Source organism: Mytilus trossulus, chromosome 7 (genome assembly GCF_036588685.1).
Source record: "Mytilus trossulus isolate FHL-02 chromosome 7, PNRI_Mtr1.1.1.hap1, whole genome shotgun sequence".
NCBI classification, from domain to species: domain Eukaryota; kingdom Metazoa; phylum Mollusca; class Bivalvia; order Mytilida; family Mytilidae; genus Mytilus; species Mytilus trossulus.
The window spans coordinates 28042310-28066827 of NC_086379.1; the positions used below are offsets into that span (position 1 = coordinate 28042310).

General features: G+C 32.6%; 2 protein-coding genes across 2 annotated transcripts; one reads left to right on the forward strand and one right to left on the reverse strand.

Annotated features, from left to right (window-relative positions):
* Nucleotides 1-6186: 6186 nt before the first annotated feature.
* Nucleotides 6187-6999, reverse strand: LOC134726319 (uncharacterized). Its single transcript, XM_063590721.1, has one exon. The coding sequence runs from the start codon at nt 6997-6999 to the stop codon at nt 6187-6189; it is 813 nt and encodes a 270-aa protein (XP_063446791.1).
* A 6049-nt stretch (nt 7000-13048) lies between these two features.
* LOC134724871 (uncharacterized) lies at nt 13049-16834 on the forward strand. The gene is made up of 2 exons (XM_063588180.1): nt 13049-13153; nt 16065-16834. The coding sequence occupies exon 2, from the start codon at nt 16105-16107 to the stop codon at nt 16705-16707; it is 603 nt and encodes a 200-aa protein (XP_063444250.1). The 5' UTR covers nt 13049-13153; nt 16065-16104; the 3' UTR covers nt 16708-16834.
* The last annotated feature ends 7684 nt before the right edge of the window (nt 16835-24518 follow it).

The window sequence follows — 24518 nt, forward strand, 5'->3', positions numbered from 1 at the left end:
ACGTTTCGCCCATAAAATGGATCTCAAACTACATGTATAAATAAGTGAAATGAGTACAAGATTCTATCGACGGAGAAAATCACTTCTAATATGTTAAGCTAAGAATTTTAGTGGATTGGCAATCAATTAAAATTTGACAAAATTATTGCTTGACTGCACTTGGACAAACAGTTTTCGGCGTATTTAGTGCATCCTAACTCCACCCAACAAATGTATTCGATAGCGATGAAATCAGTATACCCCTTAGCCTCTTTACTAATCTCTCCTGAATAGCGATTAACTATTCGTTATGATATTTTTTTAAATAATAAAATTGAGAATGGAAATGGGGAATGTGTCAAAGAGACAACAACCCTACCAAATAAAAAAACACAACAGCAGAAGGTCACCAACAGGTCTTCAATGTAGCGAGAAATTCCCGCACCCGGAGGCGTCCTTCGGCTGGCCCCTAAACAAATATATACTAGTTCAGTGATGATGAACGCCATACTAATTTCCAATTGTACACAAGAAACACTGTAATGGTTTTTTTTTCCTTTTATTTGAAGATTTACACTTAAGATCTCCTTCTACTATATGATACATAAAAAAAGAACTTTTTTCCCCAATCTATAATGACCAATTACAGGAACTATTAAAACCAAGATTTCCTTTTCATGTAGATAAAAACAAGTCGCAAAACCAAGTTTTGAGTTTGAGAATTATGGTCTCACGTCAATCCGGAAAGGACCATCAGACGCTGCAAAATTTGAACGTTACTCTTTGATATCCAGGGACCACTGTTGTGGTATTGACTAAATTTTATGATTAATTCTACGGTCAGTGATGCATATTTGATATTTTTTTCCCAAATTTATGTTTTAACACTTCAAAATGTTGTTACAAACCGAATGAAAAAGTAACGAAAAATAGCTTTGAAGTAGAATAAATGTTCTATAATATCATTTGCAGTATTTGATCCTTCCGGGGAAAAGAGTATCGAGTATTTGTTCCAACCGGAACAGCTATTGTGTCATTGTGTATAACAAAGTATCATGTGGAAAATATGTAATGTGTAAAATAAATTATGCATAGACAATTGTACACATCCTATGGTTTTGTTTTGTTAATTTCAGTAAAATTAAAGTCTTTTAAAAGACTTCTATGTGTAAATTGATTAGGGAACATGCAATTGGTTCGTGCCTCTTTCTTGTTAACGACACCTGAAACATCCCGACATACAACAACATAATTATATGCATTTTGCTAGTGGTCAAAGGAAAGAAAGTCTACTCAGATAATACATCGCGGTCTAGAATTTAGAAATATATTTTTAACTAAATGTGAAAAACTTGCCAAAATAGTAGTTATGACAGTGTTTGTGTTTTAACTTAGGGAAGTCGCAACATAAACCACAAAACAGTGAATCAAACAATAAATTGCCTTCTTTTGTCATTTTAGTCGATACATACAATGCAAATCTAATTGACAAAGTGTCCTTATACAATATGACACAAGTGTTTTGTGCATGTAGTGTGTTTAAAAAGAAACAAGATGACAAGCGGATAATGAATGAAAGATCAATGATAATGTACATTACATAATAACAAAAATTGAAAACTAGTTGCAAAGTAAAGAAACACGAAATAGAATAGTGTTTCAAGGGAAGTAATTCAAACTTAATTCTAAGTTGATAATACAAATTTCTTGTTAACAGTTTGTTCTTTTATATATTAGTTACACTTAGTTAGTTTGTTTGTTGATTTTTTGTTTGGTTTCTTTCTCTTTTTGGTTGGTTATCTGTATTTGTTTTATTCCAATCTAATTAAAAACCGACCTCTCATCGCTCCCGTTTTCTGATAGTGTCGCGTGGGAGCGACAGATCAGAAAACGGGAGCGATGAGAGATAGGTTTTTAATTAGATTGGTTTTATTCTAATGTCAAACTAGAACAACTGTTCGTTATTTACCGCAAGTTATTTTATAATACAGAATGACAAACTTATACTAAATATCTTGTTTTAGGAGGGTATAAATACTAATTTGTGACAAATCACTCTGATTTAAACAAAAATTATCTGAAATTGAAATTATCAAAATTATTGAAATGAATATTTTATTCACAACATATATTATAAATGTATGACGTGTTTTTTCAACATACAGTCGGCATTTCTGCGGGGACCAACTTTGCTTCTCTTCTTGGTGACATGTTCCTAGTTGATATTATTTGATTTTCCCAAACCTTGCGTTTCCTATTATAATTTAGCTGCTTTCATGGTATCCATTAGACATGGCTCTGTATTTAATACTATTTATACATCCCGTCATTATATAATTCTTCTGTGGTAAACTTTTTTATATCCTTTTCTTTCATTTTGCTAATATGCTTTGTCTATATAAAATTGAGAATGGAAATGGGGAATGTGTCAAAGAGACAACAATCCGACCAGATAAAAAAAAACAACAACAGAAGGTCACCAACAGGTCTTGCCTTTTTGTATTTCTATATTACATATTTGTTTGTTTTTATAGTGAATTAGGATTACAACACAATGTTGACTGCTGTACCCTGTTTTTTATTTTTTTTTATCTATAATGTCAGTTTGTTTTGTTCACGCATCGTTGTCAATATAATGGAATTGTAAGCGACTGTCATACAAGTGAGAGGTTTAGCTAGCAATAAAACCAGGTTTTATTTATAATTTTCTACATAACAAATGTCTGTACCAAGTCAGATTACGACAGTTGTTATCCATTTGTTTGATGTGTTTGAGCTTTTAATTTTGCCATTTGATTACGGACTTTCCGGTTTGAATTTTCCACGGAGTTCGGTAATTTACTTTATAAGCAGAAGTTGAATTCATCAGTTTGACATTTTTAGGATCGATATCATAAGTTGAGCGGGAGTTATGAAATAACTACGTCACATATAACCACGAAAATTTTCCAATTGTCGGAGCCACAATCCAGTGACTCCAGTCCCATTTTTTCAATTGCTATGTGAAACACGACGGGTGCCATGGGATGTCCTGTCCTACCACCGGAGCACATGATGTCACCCCGGATTTTATATGTTGCCAGTCTAGTTTTTATATTGTATTTTGTATATTTTTTCATCGTTTACTGTGAACCGCAAAAAAAGAGGGATGGCATCAGAAACTTTCGTAGATTAAGCAAATCCTGCTCCACTTCGCGTTTTTTTAAATCGCAAATTTGATGATAAATCCAATTTGATTGTTTCATTTCAATGAGAAAATGAGGATGGTATTGTAGTTAAAACAATTAAATATTTTTTTCTTGTCATATGTGAAACAGATATTACATAATCTTCAACCTCGAGATGGCGTTAGTAGCATTTTCGAAGGGATGACTTCCTCTTAATCACTTGGATAAGTTAGTTTCACAGCTTCATTGTAAGCAGCAACCATCTTTTAAGAAAATCATGATAATAAATGCAAGCTCTCGAATATCTTACCAATCGGGATATATAACCTCCACATACAAGGGCTGTTGGAATGTTGATGCATAGAAATGGAAAGTTTACATTAGGGAAGCTAACATCATCACTTTTTTTGTCGTAAAGATTTGTTATCAACCGACACTCATTGTCAAATTGTAGATGTGAGTTAAGATTAAGACAGACTTGACGATATTTATAATGTATGTTCAAGTTCAAAGGGAAATGTGCATTCCAAATAGGAACTATTTAGTGAGAGGAAATAATCTGTTTTGTCAGACGTGAAGAGAAAATATAATTCCAGATACTTTCATTCTTCATAAGAAGTTCTTGTATGAAATCCGAATCGCAGTAATAAAGGAAGAAATCGACAAGAAGGGGGTCACAATTTATTCCTGTGCTTGAGAATATCGTCGTTTGTTGAAAAAATGTCCTCAAAACGTAACAACTATATATATGTTGTCAATCAAGAAATCTTATTAGTTTCAGATATTTTTAGTTTTAATCCTTTTTTTTTTTTTTTTATTACAGAACACGATTTGTTCCTTTTAAAACAAGATATAAGAACTTTTCTGACTGCCAGTACTTTTTTAGGACTTTAGTATAATAAAATTCTTAATTTTCATATTGTAGCCTTTAATTTCTTTGTTTCATATTTCATTACATTTTATATTTTCGTTCATGTTAAGCTTTGATATATAATTTAATTCTCTATTTGGTCATTGTGTGACACGTTTTACTCTGTAAACTAATAAGTGTCAATTTACCTTTTTCGTAATTAAATGTTTTTGAATATCATAATCAGATTAGTAATTTAACTTTATTCTTCAAGTTCTAAAAATAGAATATCTTTGACAGTGAACAATATCAACCAAATTGAGAGTTATTTGTTATGTCTATTCTTGTCAAATATACTTTTTGTACAAATCCTTTTTATAATTTTTATGAATTATTATTTAGATTGGACTCAGGACTTTACACTGAAGACTGACCATCGAAAATAAAAGTATTCTATCCTGAATTATTGAATATTATTCGTCGCGAGTTCAAGAGTCTCAAGAGTTAGCTGTCACCAGAATTTCAGTCCCAGAGTTGTTTTCACTATCCGAAGCATTCGTTCTTTGTGTGTTCAGGTGCACCACACCGTTTCAGCAACAAGAGGCAATTCAATCTGGCTCTTGATAAACAAGGACTTGGGAATAGTAAACGAAATATTGCTGGATGAAACATGTTTGTGAGCGCTTATAAGATTCGAGCGTCACTGGTGAGCCTTTTGTAGACGAATTGCGCGTCTGCCGCAAATACAAAATTTCAATCCTAGAATCTATGATGAGTTTATTCATAACCACTGAGTCGATCTGGAGTTTAAACTCCCCGAGGGTATCATCAGCTTAGTAGTCAGTCTTCTGTTTTGACATGAAATATCATTTATTTGGTCATTATTATAAACTACTAGTAACTGTTTACAAAAAATTAAATTTTTGAAATACTAAGGCTTTTTTCCCTCAGTAATAGATTACCTAAGCTGTATTTGGCAAAACCTTTAGGTAATTTTGGTCCTTGATTCGAGCGTCACTGGTGAATCTTTTGTAGACAAAACGCCGTCTGGAGCAAATATAAAATTTCAATCCGGGTTTCTATGATGAGTTTATATACATTCAAGGAAGTTCCACAACTTTATATCTTGTTGAAATTCCCTAGGAACGTAGTATAGATATAAGATTCTTTTCAGGATTGCATCTATGGTAATTGTCGTGTGTGAATATTTTGAGTTCCCAAGTGAAATTGTCAATACCACACTCTTTTATAAATCAATGATAGTGTAATGTAGTTATTCGCACGGGATCTACACCGCTGCTGATGGCCTGCGGATCCCCAGGGTTACCACCAGCTCAATTGCCTAAAATTCCCAATTGATATATTTCGAAATTTCTAATTAACTTTGGTATCAACCATGAGGCAAAGTTATAGATGAATATGGCGAAACTTTTCATGCAATTTTTTTCTATGTTTGAGGCGTTTGTTTTTGTTGCATTTCAGTGTTACTGTTGTTCATTTGTTTTCCTCTTATAGTTGATGTATTTCCCTCGTTTTCTGTTTGTAACCCGGATTTGTTTTCTCTCAATGTTAAATTACTTTTTAACAGCGGTATACTTTAGTTTCCTTTATTCATAAAGGTTCTACGTATTTACACATTACTGGCTTTAAATGTTTAGGTTTGGGCGTTCCTAATTAAAGTATATCAAGAAAAGCATCTTTTAATATGCTATTTTCATTTGTAGAATCAATATGCATGTTTTAAACGAAGAGTTCATGACAATCCATGAACGCATACAAATATTTTTCAAACAGAATTTACGAAATTCATTGTTTGTATTCCAGTATCGCAATATTTGAAAATGCCTGTACCAAGCCAGGAATATGACAGTTCTTGTCCATTCGTTTTTGATGCGTTTTGTTTTTTGATTTTGCCATGTGATTATGGACTTTCCAAATTGATTTTCCTCTGAGTTCAGTATTTTTGTGATTTTACTTTTTGATACAAGTGCGATTATGCGGGTAGTTATTTCAACATTTCTACATGAAAATTAAACTATAAAAAGAAAAAAAAAATCTACATATGAAGTAAACATGTATCACTTTAGATCATAAAATCTAAATTTAATCGAAAAACTTCGACATAAGTGAATTTTTCTATCGAAAAAAAACTAACTACGACATAGCAATTCACACATTATACCAGACATTCTACTTTAAGTTCATAATCAATTTTGGTTTTTTATTCTGTTGTTTTTTCTGACGCATTATGTCCATATAATTGCCTAGATAAGATGGTGGTTCTTTACCATCATTAGATCGATGCGTCTTTGAATTATAGAACTCCCGAAGCTGTCTTAGATCCTCAAGACTTTTGCTCTGGTATTTCTGTTTCCTGGCTTCTTCAGCTCTTCTCAAACTTCGAACTGGTACTGGTTTACTGTTTTTGTTCTCAGCTGCTCGCTTTTTCAACATTTCTATCATTGGCTTACCTGTCTTTACGTCGATCCTATTGGACGAAAGCCATTGTCTCAGTTTCCGGTTTTCTTCCAACAGTTTTAAATTCCTTTGCTTCTCTTGTAAAAGCGATTCACGTTCGACTTTAAGTTTATGATTATCTTTCAACAATTCTCCAGTCTTTTTTCCTGATGCTTCAGATTTAATGTTCATTTCAAACACTTGTGTTTCTAGCTGATGACACTGATTTTTCCTTGTTTCTATGTCCGTCAATAGAAATTTGTTTGTTGCTTTCGCTCGTTCTAATTCTTTTTTAATTTTGTCTACAGTATCTACAGTACCGCCAAATCTTGAATCTTGTTGACGTCGTAATTTTTCATTTTCAGATTTCAATTTTTCTAACTCTTTCACTAAATCTTCCATCTGTTCCAAGAATCTACCTCTTTCTTTTTCAATTTGTTCATCGATTTGTCTTTTTCTCTCCTCTTCCTCTTCAGCAAGAGTAAGTTTTTTCTTAGGTGGTTGTTTTGCATTTTTTTCTTGCTTCGGTTTCTCCTTTTCCTTCATATTCTTACTCATCGAAAACTTTTATTATTTGAATTTATCACAGTGCGACTGGTTTCGAAAAAGTGTTAATCATGAAAATTATTCCATTTATGAAAACGAAAGTTCTCAACTTTTTTCGTTATTAACGTTTATCTTTTAGATTCCACAATAAATTCCTGTCGTATACATATATCTTCGAATGTATATTATTTCGTTTTGTGCAGTATTATAAAATGACAGTCCAAGGGTTATGTAAAGGGTATTGGATAATACAAAATATGTACAACCAAGTTAAATATATACAAACAAAAATACAGAAACCTCTCTATTGTTTCTTTAATTTTTTTTTAATTTCTAACTGTATGAGATGATGTAACCAAAGTATGTCACTTTCATTAAAATCATTATTAAGTTTCCCTTTCATTATTTACACGATGAGGAATTCAACGACTTTAAAAACTGAATACACTAAAACTTCACAACTGGAAGAACATGAACGGAGATTGACAAAAGCTCTATTTGAAGCTACATTCAAAATTGGTGAACCGTCTCTCATCATATCATTAAACAGTTGTTTTCTTTTCAACAGTATATAAGAAAAACTTATGAATAGCAAATTGAATAATCTTACATGTTAAATTATATATTTTACCACTATAGATTGATGTGAATTATGAAATTAGTAGTTATTAAAATTTAAATTGTACATCTCGTCCGTAGTTCTGTTTGAGTGATGAGTTAAACTTTTATAATTCGATTAAATATATATGGAAAACCTTTTGATAAGTTTGTAATAGTTTATTGTTGTATCTTATTTGTACTTATGATTTTAATACTGACTTTAAAATACAGTTGAGAAGATTGTGTAGACAAGGACAACACCTATTTTTGAGCATCGCTTCACAACTTCATATTCTTAATAGCTGTTGTAATCAGATGACAAGGCCACGTTTATAAAACTACTTAGAAACCAAGTTATACTTTCCTAGACAATGTTGACCATAAGTTATTACAAAGCTCGGCTTTTGGTTATCCTTTTTGTCCTTTTTTGGTTTATTGTTTTTAATAAGTAATGGATTTTCAAATATGTTGGCCTAAATCATCACGAGACATTTGTTGTCGAAATGCACATCTGGTGCAATAATCGATACTGTTCATAATGTTTTCAATGGTGAGGAGATATATTCATAAACTTCAATGTGCGCTAGTAGATTAAAATGGTAAATATTTGCCCAAATAAATTATCAGCATGATCCAGAATTGCAACTTGCTTGTTAAATTCAATAATAAAATCATCATAGATACGGATTTAAAAATATATACAAAAGAAATAAAATGGTTTCTTGAATTACAGTTTCAGCTTGGAAGGCCTTGGACCACCATTTAAAAAAGTAAAGCACGTAATGGATGAGTAAAACGTCAATAGATAGCATGAAATCAAGAAGGACATAAGCAGTATTAATTAACCAGCATGAAACATACTAAGGTTGGGAGGATATAAATAATTGATTGTAAATGGAGGAAGTCACTACTTTTATTGTTCATACATAAAGGCAACAGTAGTACATCGCTGTTCAAAAGTCATAAATCGCTTTAGAAAAAAAATAATCTGGACCACAAACCAGACCAAGGAAAACACATCAATCATGAGAGGAAAACAACGAAACAACAGAAACACTGGAGTGAAACAAAAATCAAACGACAAAGCAACGTACAGCCATAGATGTAATACCCATAGATGTAATACCCATAGATGTAATTACATCTATGATACAACCATTAAAACATGCAAGCGTCGGCGTACTAAATTATAATCTTTGTACCTTTGATAACTATTCAAATGTGTTATGGCAACGAGTACAGACCGATGAAGCCAGACCACATTTAATGGTATATGCTTCTCTAAAGACAGGAATATACTTGGATCCGCCTCTGGATTTTTCTTTTAAGAATATTGTGATGTTTTGGCGGTATTTCATTGTTTATAATGAGGTCATCACTTTTAAAAAATTGACATGCTACTGTTCGCTGATAGCAACAGCGCGCCGTTAATATGATTGTTCAACACTCAATTCTACTACTCATTGAACTTCAAACATTCTAGTGTTTAAGGTTTCAGGAATAAGGAAAACATAACTTTCCCTCGTGTAAACCATATAGAATAACTATAATTTATGTTAATTTCAATATGTATCAACGTAGAAACAAAGTCTGTGATCCTTGTTTTTAATTGAAATTTGAAGTTCATTTAGAACTGTAAGAAAAAACTGTCGAAAAAAAATTTGGTCACTCAAGCTACCTCAAACACAGAAATAGATCCGTTACAGATTGATGTGCATTGTTTATCGCTTGCTCCAGCAGTCCAATGTTCTAGGCATGAAATATCTATTTTACGAGAGCTTATATTATATAGACTTGCTACATGTCCCTTCCTAATTATGTTTTTTTTTGCAATGTTGCTCTTTTAACAATTTTACTGCTATAACTAGGAGATTACCATTTAATTATACTGACATCTGCAGGAGGAAGACTTTCTCCAAGGGCAATCAGTTGGGACAACATCCCTAATGCGCCTCGAAATGAGGAACTTCAAAAGTCACGTGTAAAGAAAAAATCTCTGTGTAGTGATATCGGACATGTTTCTATTTTTTACAAATGACTGATCTTATTCATTTGTGGTGATTAGGAAACTAGAGGAACATAGAATAAATGTATAGAAACAATGGAGCTAATAAATGTGTTCAAAGTATTAAATTTTCAAAGAACTTAGTGTGTTAAAAAGGGTATATTTTACCTCATGGAGCCGCATCACGAAAGGATGTTCGGAGTATGCTAATTTACGGAAAAAGTAATCTCACTTCGTATCCTGAAAATTTAACTACATATGTGAAAATGTCACAGCTTCGAAACGAGCTATCATACATATCCAAGATTACGATATGGACTGAGCTACAGGGAAAAAAGTTACCATTACAGCCTATGTAAAAAACAATTAAAGATATTGACCAAGTTATCCGTAAACATATAAATTAGTAAGAAATAAATAAAAGAAAGGGAATACTTAGTATTGAAATTGAGAACACAGAACTTATCATTGGAATTGAGAACACAGAACTTTATAGTATTGGAATTGAGAACACGCAATTAGAGGAGTAAACTGAACAGAAATATGCGACAAATTGATTTAAGTTATGGCGAGGAAACGATTGTTGCTAAAATGGTGATATAACCCTAAGAAACTAAGAAAACAAGGGGGAATTATATCTTTATCTTACAGTAATCTTTGCTTGTTTTAACATGCTGAAACAACACTTAAGTAAGAATCATCTATCTTTACTTAAAAGGTTAAGTTAACTACATGTTGGATGAACTGCCCCCATAGTTTAAATGTTAAGAAACTTTGTGAATCATGAAAATGTGACGAAAACTGGCCTTTTAAAATACACTACTTGACACACAACATAACTACTAGTAAGACAAAGTCGATAACCAACTTCAGTATTTTAGGAATCAACACCACAGTTCTATGGTCACAATGAGGCTGGCATTTTCATAACTAGAAGACAACCGTAAATCAGAAGTGATCTATATCTACATCTCCATCTATACTATTGATCTGCAGTGGAAATCCATAACGCAGATACTGCTGTACAAACGTCAACCTGCGTGCTCAGTATTTACAAGATCAATTAAAATTGGATAAAAACAGGTGGTTTCTGTTTACAGCTGCAGTCTCCGAAGTTGCTCCTTGAAGCATTCCAGAGATGTAGCTTGGAAGGCTTCAAGAGGCAGGCTGTTCCAGTCGCTGATGGTGCATGGTATGTAGCTGCATATGTGGATTTTTCTGGATGGTATTGTCTTGTTGAAGTAGATGGTCTTCTCAAGTATGATGGTATGGTGACTGCCGCCTCTCCATGTGTTGTTTTGTAGAACATGCGTAGTCTACTGGATTTCCGTCTAGATTCTAACGTTTGCCATTCTAGGGTTTTCATGATGTTGGTAACTGTCCCTGGTTCTCGACTGTCGCAAATCTGGCAGCTCTTCTTTGGACCATTTCGAGTATAGGGAGTCGATGAGATGTTTTCGATACGGATCCGTTACTGCAGAGGCGTACTCGAGATGTGGGCGTACTAGCGATGTATAGGCCTGCGCTTTGATGTCTTGTGGACACTTCGAGATATTACGTCTTAGGTATATGATGTGTGTATAACAGGCAAAAATCGATAAACAGTTTTAAAATCCGGCAATCTTGCTACCAACTAAATATCATGAAAAAAGTAAAAAGGAGGGCGAAATTGACGTATAAACTTCCAGCAAGACAATAATTATATAACCGTAAAAAAGATAATCCAAGATTTGTATGTAATGTATGTTATAAAACATAAGCATTTTTATCATTCTACAGAAATTCAAACGTTATACTCTTGAATACTTGGACAGTTTACAAGATCACTAATTGATAAGCCTAGTAGATTTGATTAGTTGTTTTTTTTAAAAGATTTTTTATGTCAAGTAGGACCGGAACTTACTCTTCCGGAGCAACCAAGATCACCCTCGATGTTGTGTGGGATTCTTGTGCTTCAAAGATATAGAATTGAGGCAACCAGTTTACCGAAACCAACCGTACGTTGCACGAGGCCGAAAATACAATTGAAACAAGGCAACAAAACCCGATCTGAAACCATGCAGTGTTCTGAGAGTGACAGCGTAACATATTGCCACCTTCTAAATTATCTACAACAAAATACTAAAACAGTGGCATGCGAACATTCGTAACAAAGAAGTACGCTAAACCATTAAATCCCATTTTAGAAGATTTACCACCAAGTAGCCACAGCTCTGTCGTCTGGTTAACAACAGATAAAGACGATTTAGTCACTCTATAAATACCCTGCAACAGCAATGCAATACCTTGTCTTTCGAATACAGCTTTTATTAAAAAATATTCTGTCAAGCCTGAAAAAATTCAAGTAATTGTCGCATCAAACACCGACATACTCTAGGAAAAACTAGCGGCTTTAAGCAGCTCTTCCATTCTGGGGTCAGGAATACAATAAGGCAACAGAAGATCATTTTTATATCCTGTACAAATATTTTTTTCAGTTATTACACCTTGACTATTTCTTGTAGCTTGTGGTACAGCATCAGCGTCAGGAAAAATATATAATTTGTTTATATTTCTATGCGTTGTTCAGAATCTGTCAACACAGACAACTGACGATGCCTTGTTATTAACTTATCAGACAACTTTTCAAAGTATAAAAACATCACTTGCAAACCAAAAACACATCTTGGGCTTTCTTAATCGAAATTGAAAATAGAATCAGGAATAATCATAAACCGTTATAGGTATATAAAACTACAGTAAAATCTTATCTAGAAAATTGCTTATCAGTTTGGTGCCCGAACATTCAAAAACAGATATGAACGGTGTTTTTTCGGTACTAACCTACGATTAAACCAGAAACAATAAGGGTATTTTTATGTATTATATGCCTCTGATTACCATGCATCGAGGATTTTTTTTTATAACTGACATATACAGTCAGTTAAAAAAATATATTTTATTCTTTAATTATGCATACATGTAGAATTAGACTAGCTGATTTTAGAATTAATTGCAGCTGCATGTTTAGCCATGATATAATTTCATTGCAACAAAATGGATGCCGTCAATATTTCAAGTTATTTTGTTTATTTCTTGTAATAAATTCTTACTACTTATTTATTTACTAATCAATGTTTTAAAAAGATCATATGTCTCTTAAATATTGTCAGCTGTTTTCCTATTTAACTATAAACGTCTGCTATATCAGTAATTATTTTATTTTTTTATGTTGACAGTGTACATTATCGTAGTACTTTTCAAAAGTAAATATTAAATTTCATTCTTTCCAAAGAACCGGCAAAATAGCAAATTCACTTCTTAGTATATTAAATGCTGGTGCCGACAACTTAGCATTTTTTTAGAAAAATATTTTAATCAGAGCCGGCAAATTAGCCACTGTTTTTTATGTACAATCAACGCCGGAAATTCGGAGCTTACCCGGAAGCACCTGTCTGATTCCGTCTTTTAAACAACTTCCTTGGTAAACAAAGCGGTTGTTTCAACACCTGTAAACAAAAAATTTCGAAATGCATGTAACAATTCTAGAAAAACTATGTCAAAACTAAGGTGAGTTGAAGAAATAACCATCGTAACACCGGAAAGATTAATTTGCATATAAATTATATCCAGCTCTAATGACAAGGCAAGTTGGAAAAATTGGTGCCAATTGTGGACCCATTTTTTAACCTTTGCCGGTTTACCAATATTGTACATGCACAAATAGGAAAATAAAAGAAACAAATATACCTTCATTTTTGTTTTTAATGAAAGAACATACATGGTAACCGTTAATGACTGCAATTTACCATGTAGCCTGATTTATTTATTATCATTTACAATGATTTACCTTTTGTTATTAGGATGGAGAGTTGTCTCATTGGCACTCACACCACATCTTCCTATATCTATGTAAGTAATTATACTTTTCCTATTTACTACCCTCAAATGCATTTAAAAAAATTGGTGATTGATTCCAACAAAAGGAAGAAATAATAAACAAGATATAACAAAATTTGCAAAATATAACTGTACTTTGTCTAGAATTATAACAAAAAAAACATTTACTTTGTTTATCCTTTGAAAATGACGCTCAATATTAAGTGTTATCTGTTTGAAATTAATATACATGTATTTAGCAATAGGACACTAAAGTACATGTATAGTCTCCACTTAACTTTAAAATCTATAGCTCTGAAGCTCAGTTTTGGAACATTTTAGATAGATTCTGTTGGCCTGTAGAGATGAATTTTATTAATGACACAAAAAAAAATACTCAATTTTACAGGCCTAAGTTGCTGGCTAAGCTAGAAAACTGACAGTTGGTGTAGAAACAAGCTTAAAATTATAAAAAAAGGAAGATGTGGCATGATTGCCAATGAGACAACTCTCCACAAGAGACCAAAATGACACAAAAATTAACATGAAATTATATGTCACTGTACGTTCTTCAAAAATGAGCAAAGCCCATACCGCATAATCAGATATAAAAGGCCCCAAAATGACAAAGTGAAACAATTCAAGCAAGAAAACTAACAACCTAATTTAAAAGTTTGTATTGCCGAATATAACTCATTTTATGGAGTATTGCCTATCCTGGGAAAACTGGAACCTAGGTCTTCCTGCCTGTGTAATACTTTGCAAACCCTTGATTTAAGAATTGTGGTTGAAGACCCTAACTTCCTTACGAGTCTATATTATTTAAAACAAATGTATAAAAACTAGAGGCTCTAAAGAGCCTGTGTCGCTCACCTTGGTCTATGTGAATATTAAACAAAGGACGCAAATGGATTCATGACAAAATTGTGTTTTGGTGGTGGTGATGTGTTTGTACATCTTAATTTACTGAACATTCTTGCTGCTTACAATTATCTCTATCTATAATTAACTTGGCCCAGTAGTTTCAGAGGAGAAGATTTTTGTAAAAGATTACTTAGATTTACGAAAAAATGGTTAAAAATTGACTATAAAGGGCAATAAAAGGGGTCAACTGACAATTTTGGTCATGTTGACTTATTTGTAGATCTTTCTTTGCCGACATTTATTGTTTTTTACAGTTTATCTCTATCGATAATAATATTCAAGATAATAACCCAAAACAGCAAAATTTCATTAAAATTACCAATTCAGGGGCAGCAACCTAACAACAGGTAGCTAAAAATGTGTGGCGTGACCCCCCCCAACCAACCAAGATGGCCACCACAGCTAAAAATAGAGCATAGGGGTAAATTGCGGTTTTAGCTTATAACTCAAAAACCAAAGCATTTAGAGCAAATCTGACCGAGTAAAATTGATTGACAGTTCGAGATCTATCTGCCCTGAAATTTTCAGGTGAATCGGACAATTTGTTGTTTGGTTGCTGCCCCTGAATTGATAATTTTAAGGAATTTTTGCTGTTTTTGGTTATTACACAATGTATCTTGAATATTATTATAGATAGAGATAAACTGTAAAAAGCGGGCAAGGTGAGCTAAAAGAAAGGTTACATCCAAGAAATCCTAGCTAAAAAAATCCAGTAGACCTCCTACGGCACTCATCAGTAGTTAAAGATATGATTTCATTCAACAAATTAATTCAGGTCCTTTATGTACGTGTCGCTTAGAACACAGCCATATACCAAATGGTCAATATTAATCATCCATATGGGATATTTGCAGAATTTAAACGGAGGCAATTTCTTGGCATGAAACATGAAAGTCTGACAGACAATGTGGAGATGCAATAACATATCATTTTTTAGCCATTAACAATATAAAATGAATTTGTGAGTGACCTTCATGTATATCTATAGATTCTGTTAAAAAGTAGCTTGTTTAATGCAGAAAATCTACAGTAAGATAAAAGAGAAAAATATTTCCAAAACCAGTAATATACATGTACGTTTCAATCCTAATCTAATTGAGTCTTTGTCCTAATTACCAGCCATGAGCAACACAGTGAGTTCAAAAAAAAGAGCAGAAACTGTTTTCCCTTTTGGAAAAAGTTATTTCCCTTCTTGTTTATTTTTTTTAGTGCTCAAAACTGCTCATGCTGCTCAATTTATAATATTCTGGTTAGTGCCTCATAATTCCATAAACTACATTATATTACATATTTTTTGTGTTCTTTTTTTTCACAAATGATTTTTGATTTCCCTTTGCTATTGTTTCTACTCTTCTTTAAAGATATATTTTATTATCTTAAAAATTGCAATTATAATGCCTTAAGATTTGACAAAAATCAATATTTGATATTGAATTTTCCGTGCTCATTTACAGTTATTTCGAATCAGTGCCAGTTCTATACATTAAAAATTGCACTGTACATTGGTACATGTATATGTACATGAAAGATTATCGTCCTAAACATGCATGAAATATTTGCCACTGGAGGTTAAGCAACCAACAATCAATCAATTGAATTAGATTAGATTAATCATTTTTGGGTCATTTTCTACGGTTATTTCGGCTTTAAAGATAACACTTTATTTTTATTTTTACAGTTGCAGGCCTTGGTGAGGGATGTATAGTATATATTAGAAGATGTGCAACGACGAAAATCGATCAAATGTGCTTTGTGGTATTTGCATCATAATAATTTTATTAGGATTAGGTATAACCCTGATTATTCTTGGAGGGACATTAGATATCATCGATTTGATCATTTTGGGGGGTATTTTTCTTGGTTTTGGTGCAATTTTATCCTCTTGCATAATTGTTCTTATAGTAAGACCTCTTTACAACAATAGAAAAATTGGGTATTCAGCAACCGACCTAAAACAAAATGGCATAAATCGACAAGAAAGCGCTGCATTCAGTCAGCATGGAGGTAGTGTTTTAATTCACGATGCGTACGCAGGCAGTGCTGATCGTCAGACTGTATCCAGTGTTATGCTTGTTATGAGACCAGGTACAACAGACTCAAGACGATCAGATATGTTTCAGGCTAGAACTAGACAACATAGTGGAGCAAGTAGTCAAGCATCATTTGTAACAGCCCCTGATCAGAACAGAGATTCTCTAGTATCTGTTGATGTCGAAAAGGCAAAATCGTCTGACGATGAAATTTCAACAGAAGCAGCATCTAAGACAATGAAACATAAGGTAGCTTTCGAAGAAGAAAATAGTTATGTGACTGAGTTTTAATTTAGCATCATTTGATATTATTTTGATTTAGCATGTTGACATATTTTTAATACTCTTTTATATATTTGTACATCGTTGCAGCCTGATTGTTGTATATTTTAAATGATTTTGCACTCATGTTGTATTTTTTTTTAAAATGACGGGTTTACTTTGCTTTGTTTGTTGCATGGCAGAAATCCTAATTCTAGCTCATTTGTTTGTCTTGTCGAAATTTATGGAGGTTGTGAGCTTGCAGAAGCGCACCCACAACTTTTCTGGGAAACAATAGACAAGCAAACATATTATTTTCAAGTAGAAACTGGTCATATGCTATAAGATGCTCACATATCTCGTGGTTAAGATTTCAAGGGTCATTATTTTTTTTACATGCTCGTGTTGCATCCTATATTCAGTACGTGAAATTTAAACACACAACTTGGGTAGGTCGTTTTTTTCTCCTACGACTTTAAAGTTTAGTATAGCCTCGGGGGTTTTTGGACATTACAATTTGTAAAAGAATAAATAAGGGGATGTATGAGACAAATATGTTAAATGCGGTTGCAGTAACAGTCGTGTGTTGTATCCTCAGTCCCTTTTCAGTTACAACGATTATTTCAAGACAATCATATATTGGCTAGCAGACACAGATTTTTTTCTAACAGTTGCTTGTTCGCCACAAAATCATGATTATAAACAAATATCAGTGTTGATTAAAAAGCTAAGAATTTTCCGATTCGTAAATGCATGCATTTTCCTGCGTTCTATTGTTATATAAAGTACCAACGATTATGATCATTGAAATACTTAAACAGTATTATAAAATTTATATTGCAAATGAAGGTCTCCTTGACTTGTAATGTCATATTATTGCAATGAAAATATTTAAATAGTAAGTGTTAAATTGTTGACATATTTATAAAATAAGAGTAACAACGTCCGACCTCGTTTACCAAACATTTGAAATGAGGCATTCTTTGTACTTTTGCATTCTCTTTTTTTTTTTATTATATCTTGTATGCGCTGATTTTGAAAACAATGTAATATGCTTGAAAATAATTTTGATAGAAAAAAACGAAATCTTAATCATGATTGTTTCTGAATATATATATTTTTTTATATTGTGTTTGTCTCTCATGAACGAAGTAAATAAAAGCGTGAATTCGACGTGCAGCGTCAGTGGCGTGTCAACAATGTATTCGTTTGTGATTGTGCCATTTTATATAATATTTGGTTTGCAGTGGTAATCGCATTAGTATCCCTCATTTAGACTGAAACAAGTTGACCCGTAGCGTCAACTGCTGAAGCATAGGTCCATTGACTTTCAAACTTTAAATGGCATTTTATGGATACCGGTAATATTTTGTAATGTTTAATTTTGTGTTTATGTCAAGTATATTGTATTTCCCGGTCTTAATGTTTTTGGAAAGTTGACATGTAAAAGTAAATACCATTTTCGTTTCAACATTTACATTATACTATTACATAAAGGCGAGACATGTCAACAATTGAATATTTTTTAATACATGTCGCATAAGAAATATTGTATGAGTTTTGAGTACTGTACCAGTTGTGATATAATGCGTCCTTTATTACAAAAATTGTATATTCTCTCAGGTGAGATATATGTCTTTCATTGAAAACAATGACTGTGTATTGCAGGGTATTTATAACGTTGTGTGTTACTGTATCAAATACTTTCTATATCGAACCTATGTGATTATGATAACTTATAGCTATCTATTGAAATCATGGAAACCAGATGGAAACTAAATTAAAGTGCTAAATTCAAAAGAATTTGATCGCCAATTTCTGTAAATGTGTGTTCTACGGAGTAGAACTTGATTTTGTAGAATTTCATGTTCATTGTCAATTAAATTGATCTTCTAGTTTTCATTATTAAGATCTTTTTTATTGTTTTAATTAATAAAATGAAAAAAATAATAAAGTACGAAAAGTGTAAAAGATTAAATAGTACATAACAAAGAACACAAATGTGATACAACATAAATTAAACAATTATTCACATGAATTACCTCTAAAATATTTTACTGTTTACAAACACTTAATTGTGACAGTTATATTTTGTTAAAACATTCCATGACTATTATATGTTGTATCTTTTTTTTTTTTTTATTAATTTTTAGATATTTATATAATTTTTTTCGTTATGATTGTATTTATTAATGATCTGATCTATTATTTAAAATCTTTTCCAGATATATATTTATAACAAATTCTTTACGAAATAAATTTACATTGCACATCTTGTATTAATTGTCAATTTTAGTAGTGAAGTATAAAAATAAAAAGATATGGTTTGATTGCCAATGAGACTATTATATCACAAATTTCCACCAAGGACCAAACGATATAGATGTGAGCATCGTTGGGTCATTCTACGGTATTCAAGAATAACAAAGAGCAAACCACATCAGGCCCGTAGCCAGGAATTTCCAAGGGGGGGGGGGGGGGGGGGGGGGGTCGTTGGACTCACAAACTCGACTTTAACGGTCACAATTCGAACAAAACATTGACTTTAACAGTGCTTATTTGTTTTCAAGGGGGGTCGTCCGAACCCCCCTGGCTACGGGTATGCACATATCGAACACCAAAATGAAAGAACTAATCATGCATTTCAACTAAATGGAAACAAAATGTAATAGACAGTGATGAGAGACAACTACTGCCCGAACGTTCCTGTCTTGATTATTATAATTATACAGTATAACAGGGCATTATATAATATTAAAACTACCCTAAGCACTTATTTTAATTTGTTTACTTTCTCATGACACATGAAGATAACTTCTGCGACATCTTCAGACGATTTTTGTGTTTTTCATGAATTCTTATAAATTAGAACAACTTGAAACATGGCCATAAAACAATGAAGAATAGCAATTTAAATATTTCGCTTTTTTGTGATTTGAGGAAACACGATGTCTCGGCTTACTTTTATATGAAAACGGACATTTTTGCCTAGTTTGCGATATTTATATCACGAAATCGAGACATGTCGATCTTAGTTTAGGCCAGTTAAGTCTGTCGTATAAGTTTCTCGCCGGGCCCGAAGGTCCCAATGTGAGCTTAAGACATAACTTGTCGCCCGTCGTCGTTGTCAACTATTTCAAGATTCTTCTCAAGAAATTTCTGGGCTAAATGACTTCAAACTTTAATTGAATTTTCTTGAGGGTATCGTGTTTTTTTGTAGTTTTCAAACAATAACTTGATTTAAGTGTACGAATCTCTCTGAAATTATACCACAAGTTTCCATACCATGCATGGAGGGATGGTTAGAAACTACTTTGGGGGATTATATGGCTCAAAAAGTTTTGGAATTGGGGGCTAAAAAGTGCGAAATAAGGGATAAAAAGGGGAAAACTAGGTTTTCCGGACTTTAGATTTAATGAATGGATTTCTAAAATTTTTTACCAGAAGGTTAAATACCACTAAAGGAAGGTTGGGAGTGATTTCGGGAGTTTAGGAATTAGGGGCCAAAAAAGGGGGCCCTAAATAAGCATTTTAGTAGTTTTCAAACAATAACTTGTGTGTTAGGTGAACGAATCTCTCTAAAATTATACCACAAGTTACCATACCATTAAGGAATGGTTAGTAATGAGTTTGGGGGGTTATGGCTAAAAAAATTCTGGAATTAGGGGCAAAAAAGGGGGAAACTAGGTTTTCTGGTCAATGAATAATTAAAACAGTGTAAGGAAGTTGATTTTTCTGTCTCATTTTACGTATTTTACTGATAGATAGACCGAGTTTTTCAGTTAACATTTACCACCATGACGTTTTAGTTGGAGATTTATAGGTTTCATAACGAGTGAGAATTAGATATCGCTTGATATCAACTCGAGTTATTTAATTTCAATATAATAATAAACGAGCCTGTGGCGAGTTTGTTATTACTATTTAAATTAAATAAAGAGAGTTGATATCAAACGATATCTAATTCTCCCGAGTTGTGAAACCTATTTCTCTTATGGTAAACATGCTTTTTGTGCTTAATAAAAAAAATCCGCGAAACGTAGACCCAGTCGCTTGAACATAACTGCATTGAGACGTCATATGTCCTGTTCGTCGTCAATCTTCAACATAAGACTTTTTGAAACATTTTGTACGCTTCAGAATGTAATAATATTTGAATAAGAATATATAATAAGGTGAAAAGTGTGCGTATTTTCTATATTATTGAAGAAATCGCTTATCTCCGTTGCAATGGAGGAAATGTACATCATTGTGACCTTTAACTGTCAACAATGACCTAAAGAATAGCCAATGAAAATGCCGCAATATCGTTACAGGAGGTTTCGTTGGCCAATCAAATTAACGCATTTTTCGTATCACTTTTTCGTATCACACTCCGGACAGTGTGATACGAGAATTATCTATTCATTCGAGAAATAGATAACAGGCCCCAACCATAAGAGAATTAGTTTTTTTACTTGTGGTATAATTTAAGAGAGATTTTTACTTGATAAAATTTTAAACTTTTATAAATTGTTATGAATCTTGGACAGGAGCTTATCATCTTCAGGATAAAACATAGAATACTAGATTTTCTTTTATATAAATTCTATATTTTACTGATAACTGGTCTAACTTTTCAATATTTATACTTTCACCCTGCCAGCAGCAATCGTAAGCGAGACAGTGTACCTCGAAAATCTTACGAATTTTCTTTTGCATTTTTGAATAATTCTTTTCTGTCTCGCCTTGGAAGAGTAAAAAAGAGAGACATAGATATGTTGTTTCCGGCGTCCGCGGCGGCGTCAACACTATACTATATAGTATGAGTTTGTGATTTTATAGGTCTAGTTTATGATGAACAACTAGCGGTAGGTAAATGATATTTGGTATGCAGTTGTGTAGCATATTGGCACATCTCGTTAACATGGAGATTATTCAGTTAAGATTCTATGGGGGTATGAACAACTTGAAATGACACAAACCCAGGTAACAAACCCACTTAAGAAAACACCCAGTGTTTTCCCAGAAATTATAATTGATATTTTTGCAAAACTCCTTTCTGCTATCATCCAAGAAATCGATGCGGATCTAAGCGCATGTATTATAATAAATTCCAATTTATTTCTTCAATAAGTTTAACGTTTTATATATTTAAAGTACCGTCGTGTATAAATACATAATTGTTTACAAGTAGAATTCATCACCCGTAACGTGTGTTTGGGTTTAACTGTAAATATTATGTTGCTATGTAATTAACGGTTTCGCAATGTCTAACACGGGTACAAAAATCAATGAAAAAGAATTTCTAATATATCCTGCTTCACTATATATTAAATATAAAATAAGATATTCATTTTTTATTAAATGAAAATAATTTAATAAAGAAAACATGAAATAGACTCTGTTCTCGATTATTATGTATTTAAATTTAAATGAAAAAAGCATATTAAATTCTTGCACGGGATTTCGAAACGTAGGTCTAAATCTTGAACCAAAATGGCTCTTGGCAGAATTCAATAAGGTTCTCATTCAGCTGTTTATGCTGATCGAATCAAACAAAACACTGTCTTCTAATGAGAAAAGTTTTACCGAGTTTGATGAATATGCGTGAAGTGGCAAGTAATTATGTTTTCGGATAGAAGCACAGTAACACCAGTCAGAAAATTTAAAGGATATAGCAAAAAATCAAATTCTCAAAAATACACAGTAATATGTCTAACAGTGATTGGCTTGTGTCTTGTTGGAACAGGGATAGCTCTTATCATTGTTGGAGACGTGTATGATGTCGAAGATTTGTTAATTCTTGGTCCAATCTTTTTGATAGCAGGTGTTGGATTTACTATAATGATGGTTGTTATTATTACAAAACCACTATGTGAGAAGATGGTAAAGAAAAACAAAATAAGATGTGAAAAGCAAGAAAAACATAAAGGAAACAAGTCTAAGGTAAAAATAGAAGTTGAGGATAACTATACTTTACCAGTAACAAAGACGGAATCAAAACCCTATTTCCAAGATTATCAGGAAAAACTAAAGGAAGCAGAGGAGGTGAACAAAAGACAAAGCCCTTCAAAGGAAGTACTCTACGAAAAGTCTGCTGTTTCAGAAGAAAATTTAAAGTCGAAATTTCTTCCTCCAGGCGCAATTGAATTTGAAAACGAAAGATTTTTTTCAGTCAGCGGTATCGACAACGATTCCAAAGAAATACTCAAATCAAAACATCAAACCTATGATATATATGGCAACGGAAGTGCAGATAAGTTTAGTTCGTCAAGGAATCAAACGCCAATTCCAGAAACCGTCAAAGGAGATGCACACACAATGGATCAGTGCGTTATAAGTAGTCAAATAGCCCCTCTAGAAAATTTTAATCCCTCAGAACTACCAGTATATTCGGACGAAGCCAGAATTTCACCATTACCAAATGATATTGAAGAATCATCTAAGTTGTAATAGTAAATGAAAACAACTATACTAGTACTTCATATGAGTTGACCAAAAACTGGCAAATTATTTCTAAAATATTATTTTTAAATGACTTGCAATTCAATCAAGAGATTATATTTTAGTTAGAATGGCTGACTTGCGGCATTTCCTTTTTTAATTGAAATGCTGTCAAAATATACTTTATATCATATGTGCGTTTTATGCTACATATGTGATCCTATAACTTTTACCGTCCTAGTGCCAAAATATATGTTAAATCAGAGGCTATATAAAAAATGCATATAGTGTGTTATTTGTGTATTTTATGCCCCCGCCGCAGTATAGACGAAGGATGCATTAATTATTAATCTTGTCCGTACGTCCTGGAATTATTTTTCGTTCTTTATTAAACACATGTTAAACAGCTAGTACATAATGCTTATAAAAGACCAACTCTATTATCAAGCTCGAATTTATGTGCACCGGAGATCACCCCAGTTTTTGGTGGGATTCGCTTAGTCTTTAGTTTTCTATGTTGTGTATTGTGTTCTATTATTTGTCTGTTTACCTTTTTCTTTTTTAGCCATTACGTTGACAGTTTATTTTCAATACATAAATTTGACTGTCCCTCTGGTATCTTTCGCCCCTCTTTTATATGGAAGATAGCATTATAAACGTTTACAATTCCTACATTTCTTTGTCGGATTTGTCCATCCGTTTTGAAAACAATTGTATCTGTTTATTTCGATCGGGAGTTTAAATTGAGATAAATAAGAGAAAAAAGTATAATTCATAAAGTGCTTAGTTCATTTAAAACAAACACATCTCAAATATGTATGTTGTATACATGTAGATGGTTGAAGTACCACGACAATAATGAGGTATCCGGCTAAAGGAAATTCATCACAATTTTATCTATTTCCCTGGTCTTCAACCCGGCCTGTTTTGATAGTTAGACATCACTTACTAGTTTACAAACTTTAAAATATTTCATTTTACATAACTGATGCGTTCTCATCAGTAGATAATATAAATCTAAATTTATGACGATACTTACAGTGAAAATACCAAACTTTTGATGATTGGTTTACAAAATTGGCGTAGGTGGCGAATGATAATTGTATACACAACATGGATAAAAGCGCAGCAGGATTTAAATTCGCAACCTTTAGAATTTATTTTACAGTCACATTGACGTATATCCCACATTCCATTTTCGCACAATAAAACGTTCAATATAAAAAAAAGTAGATGTAGTATGATTGCCAAAAAGGACAACTGTCCACAAGAGACCAAATATATGCGGGAATTAAAGTATTTCAGATTGTTTTAACATATTGAAGTTGGTGGGATTGCGTTATCCGCCTCCCGTCATTGGTTTTAACAATCATGTTAAAAAGAACAAGAATGTGTCCATAGTACTATCATTTTGT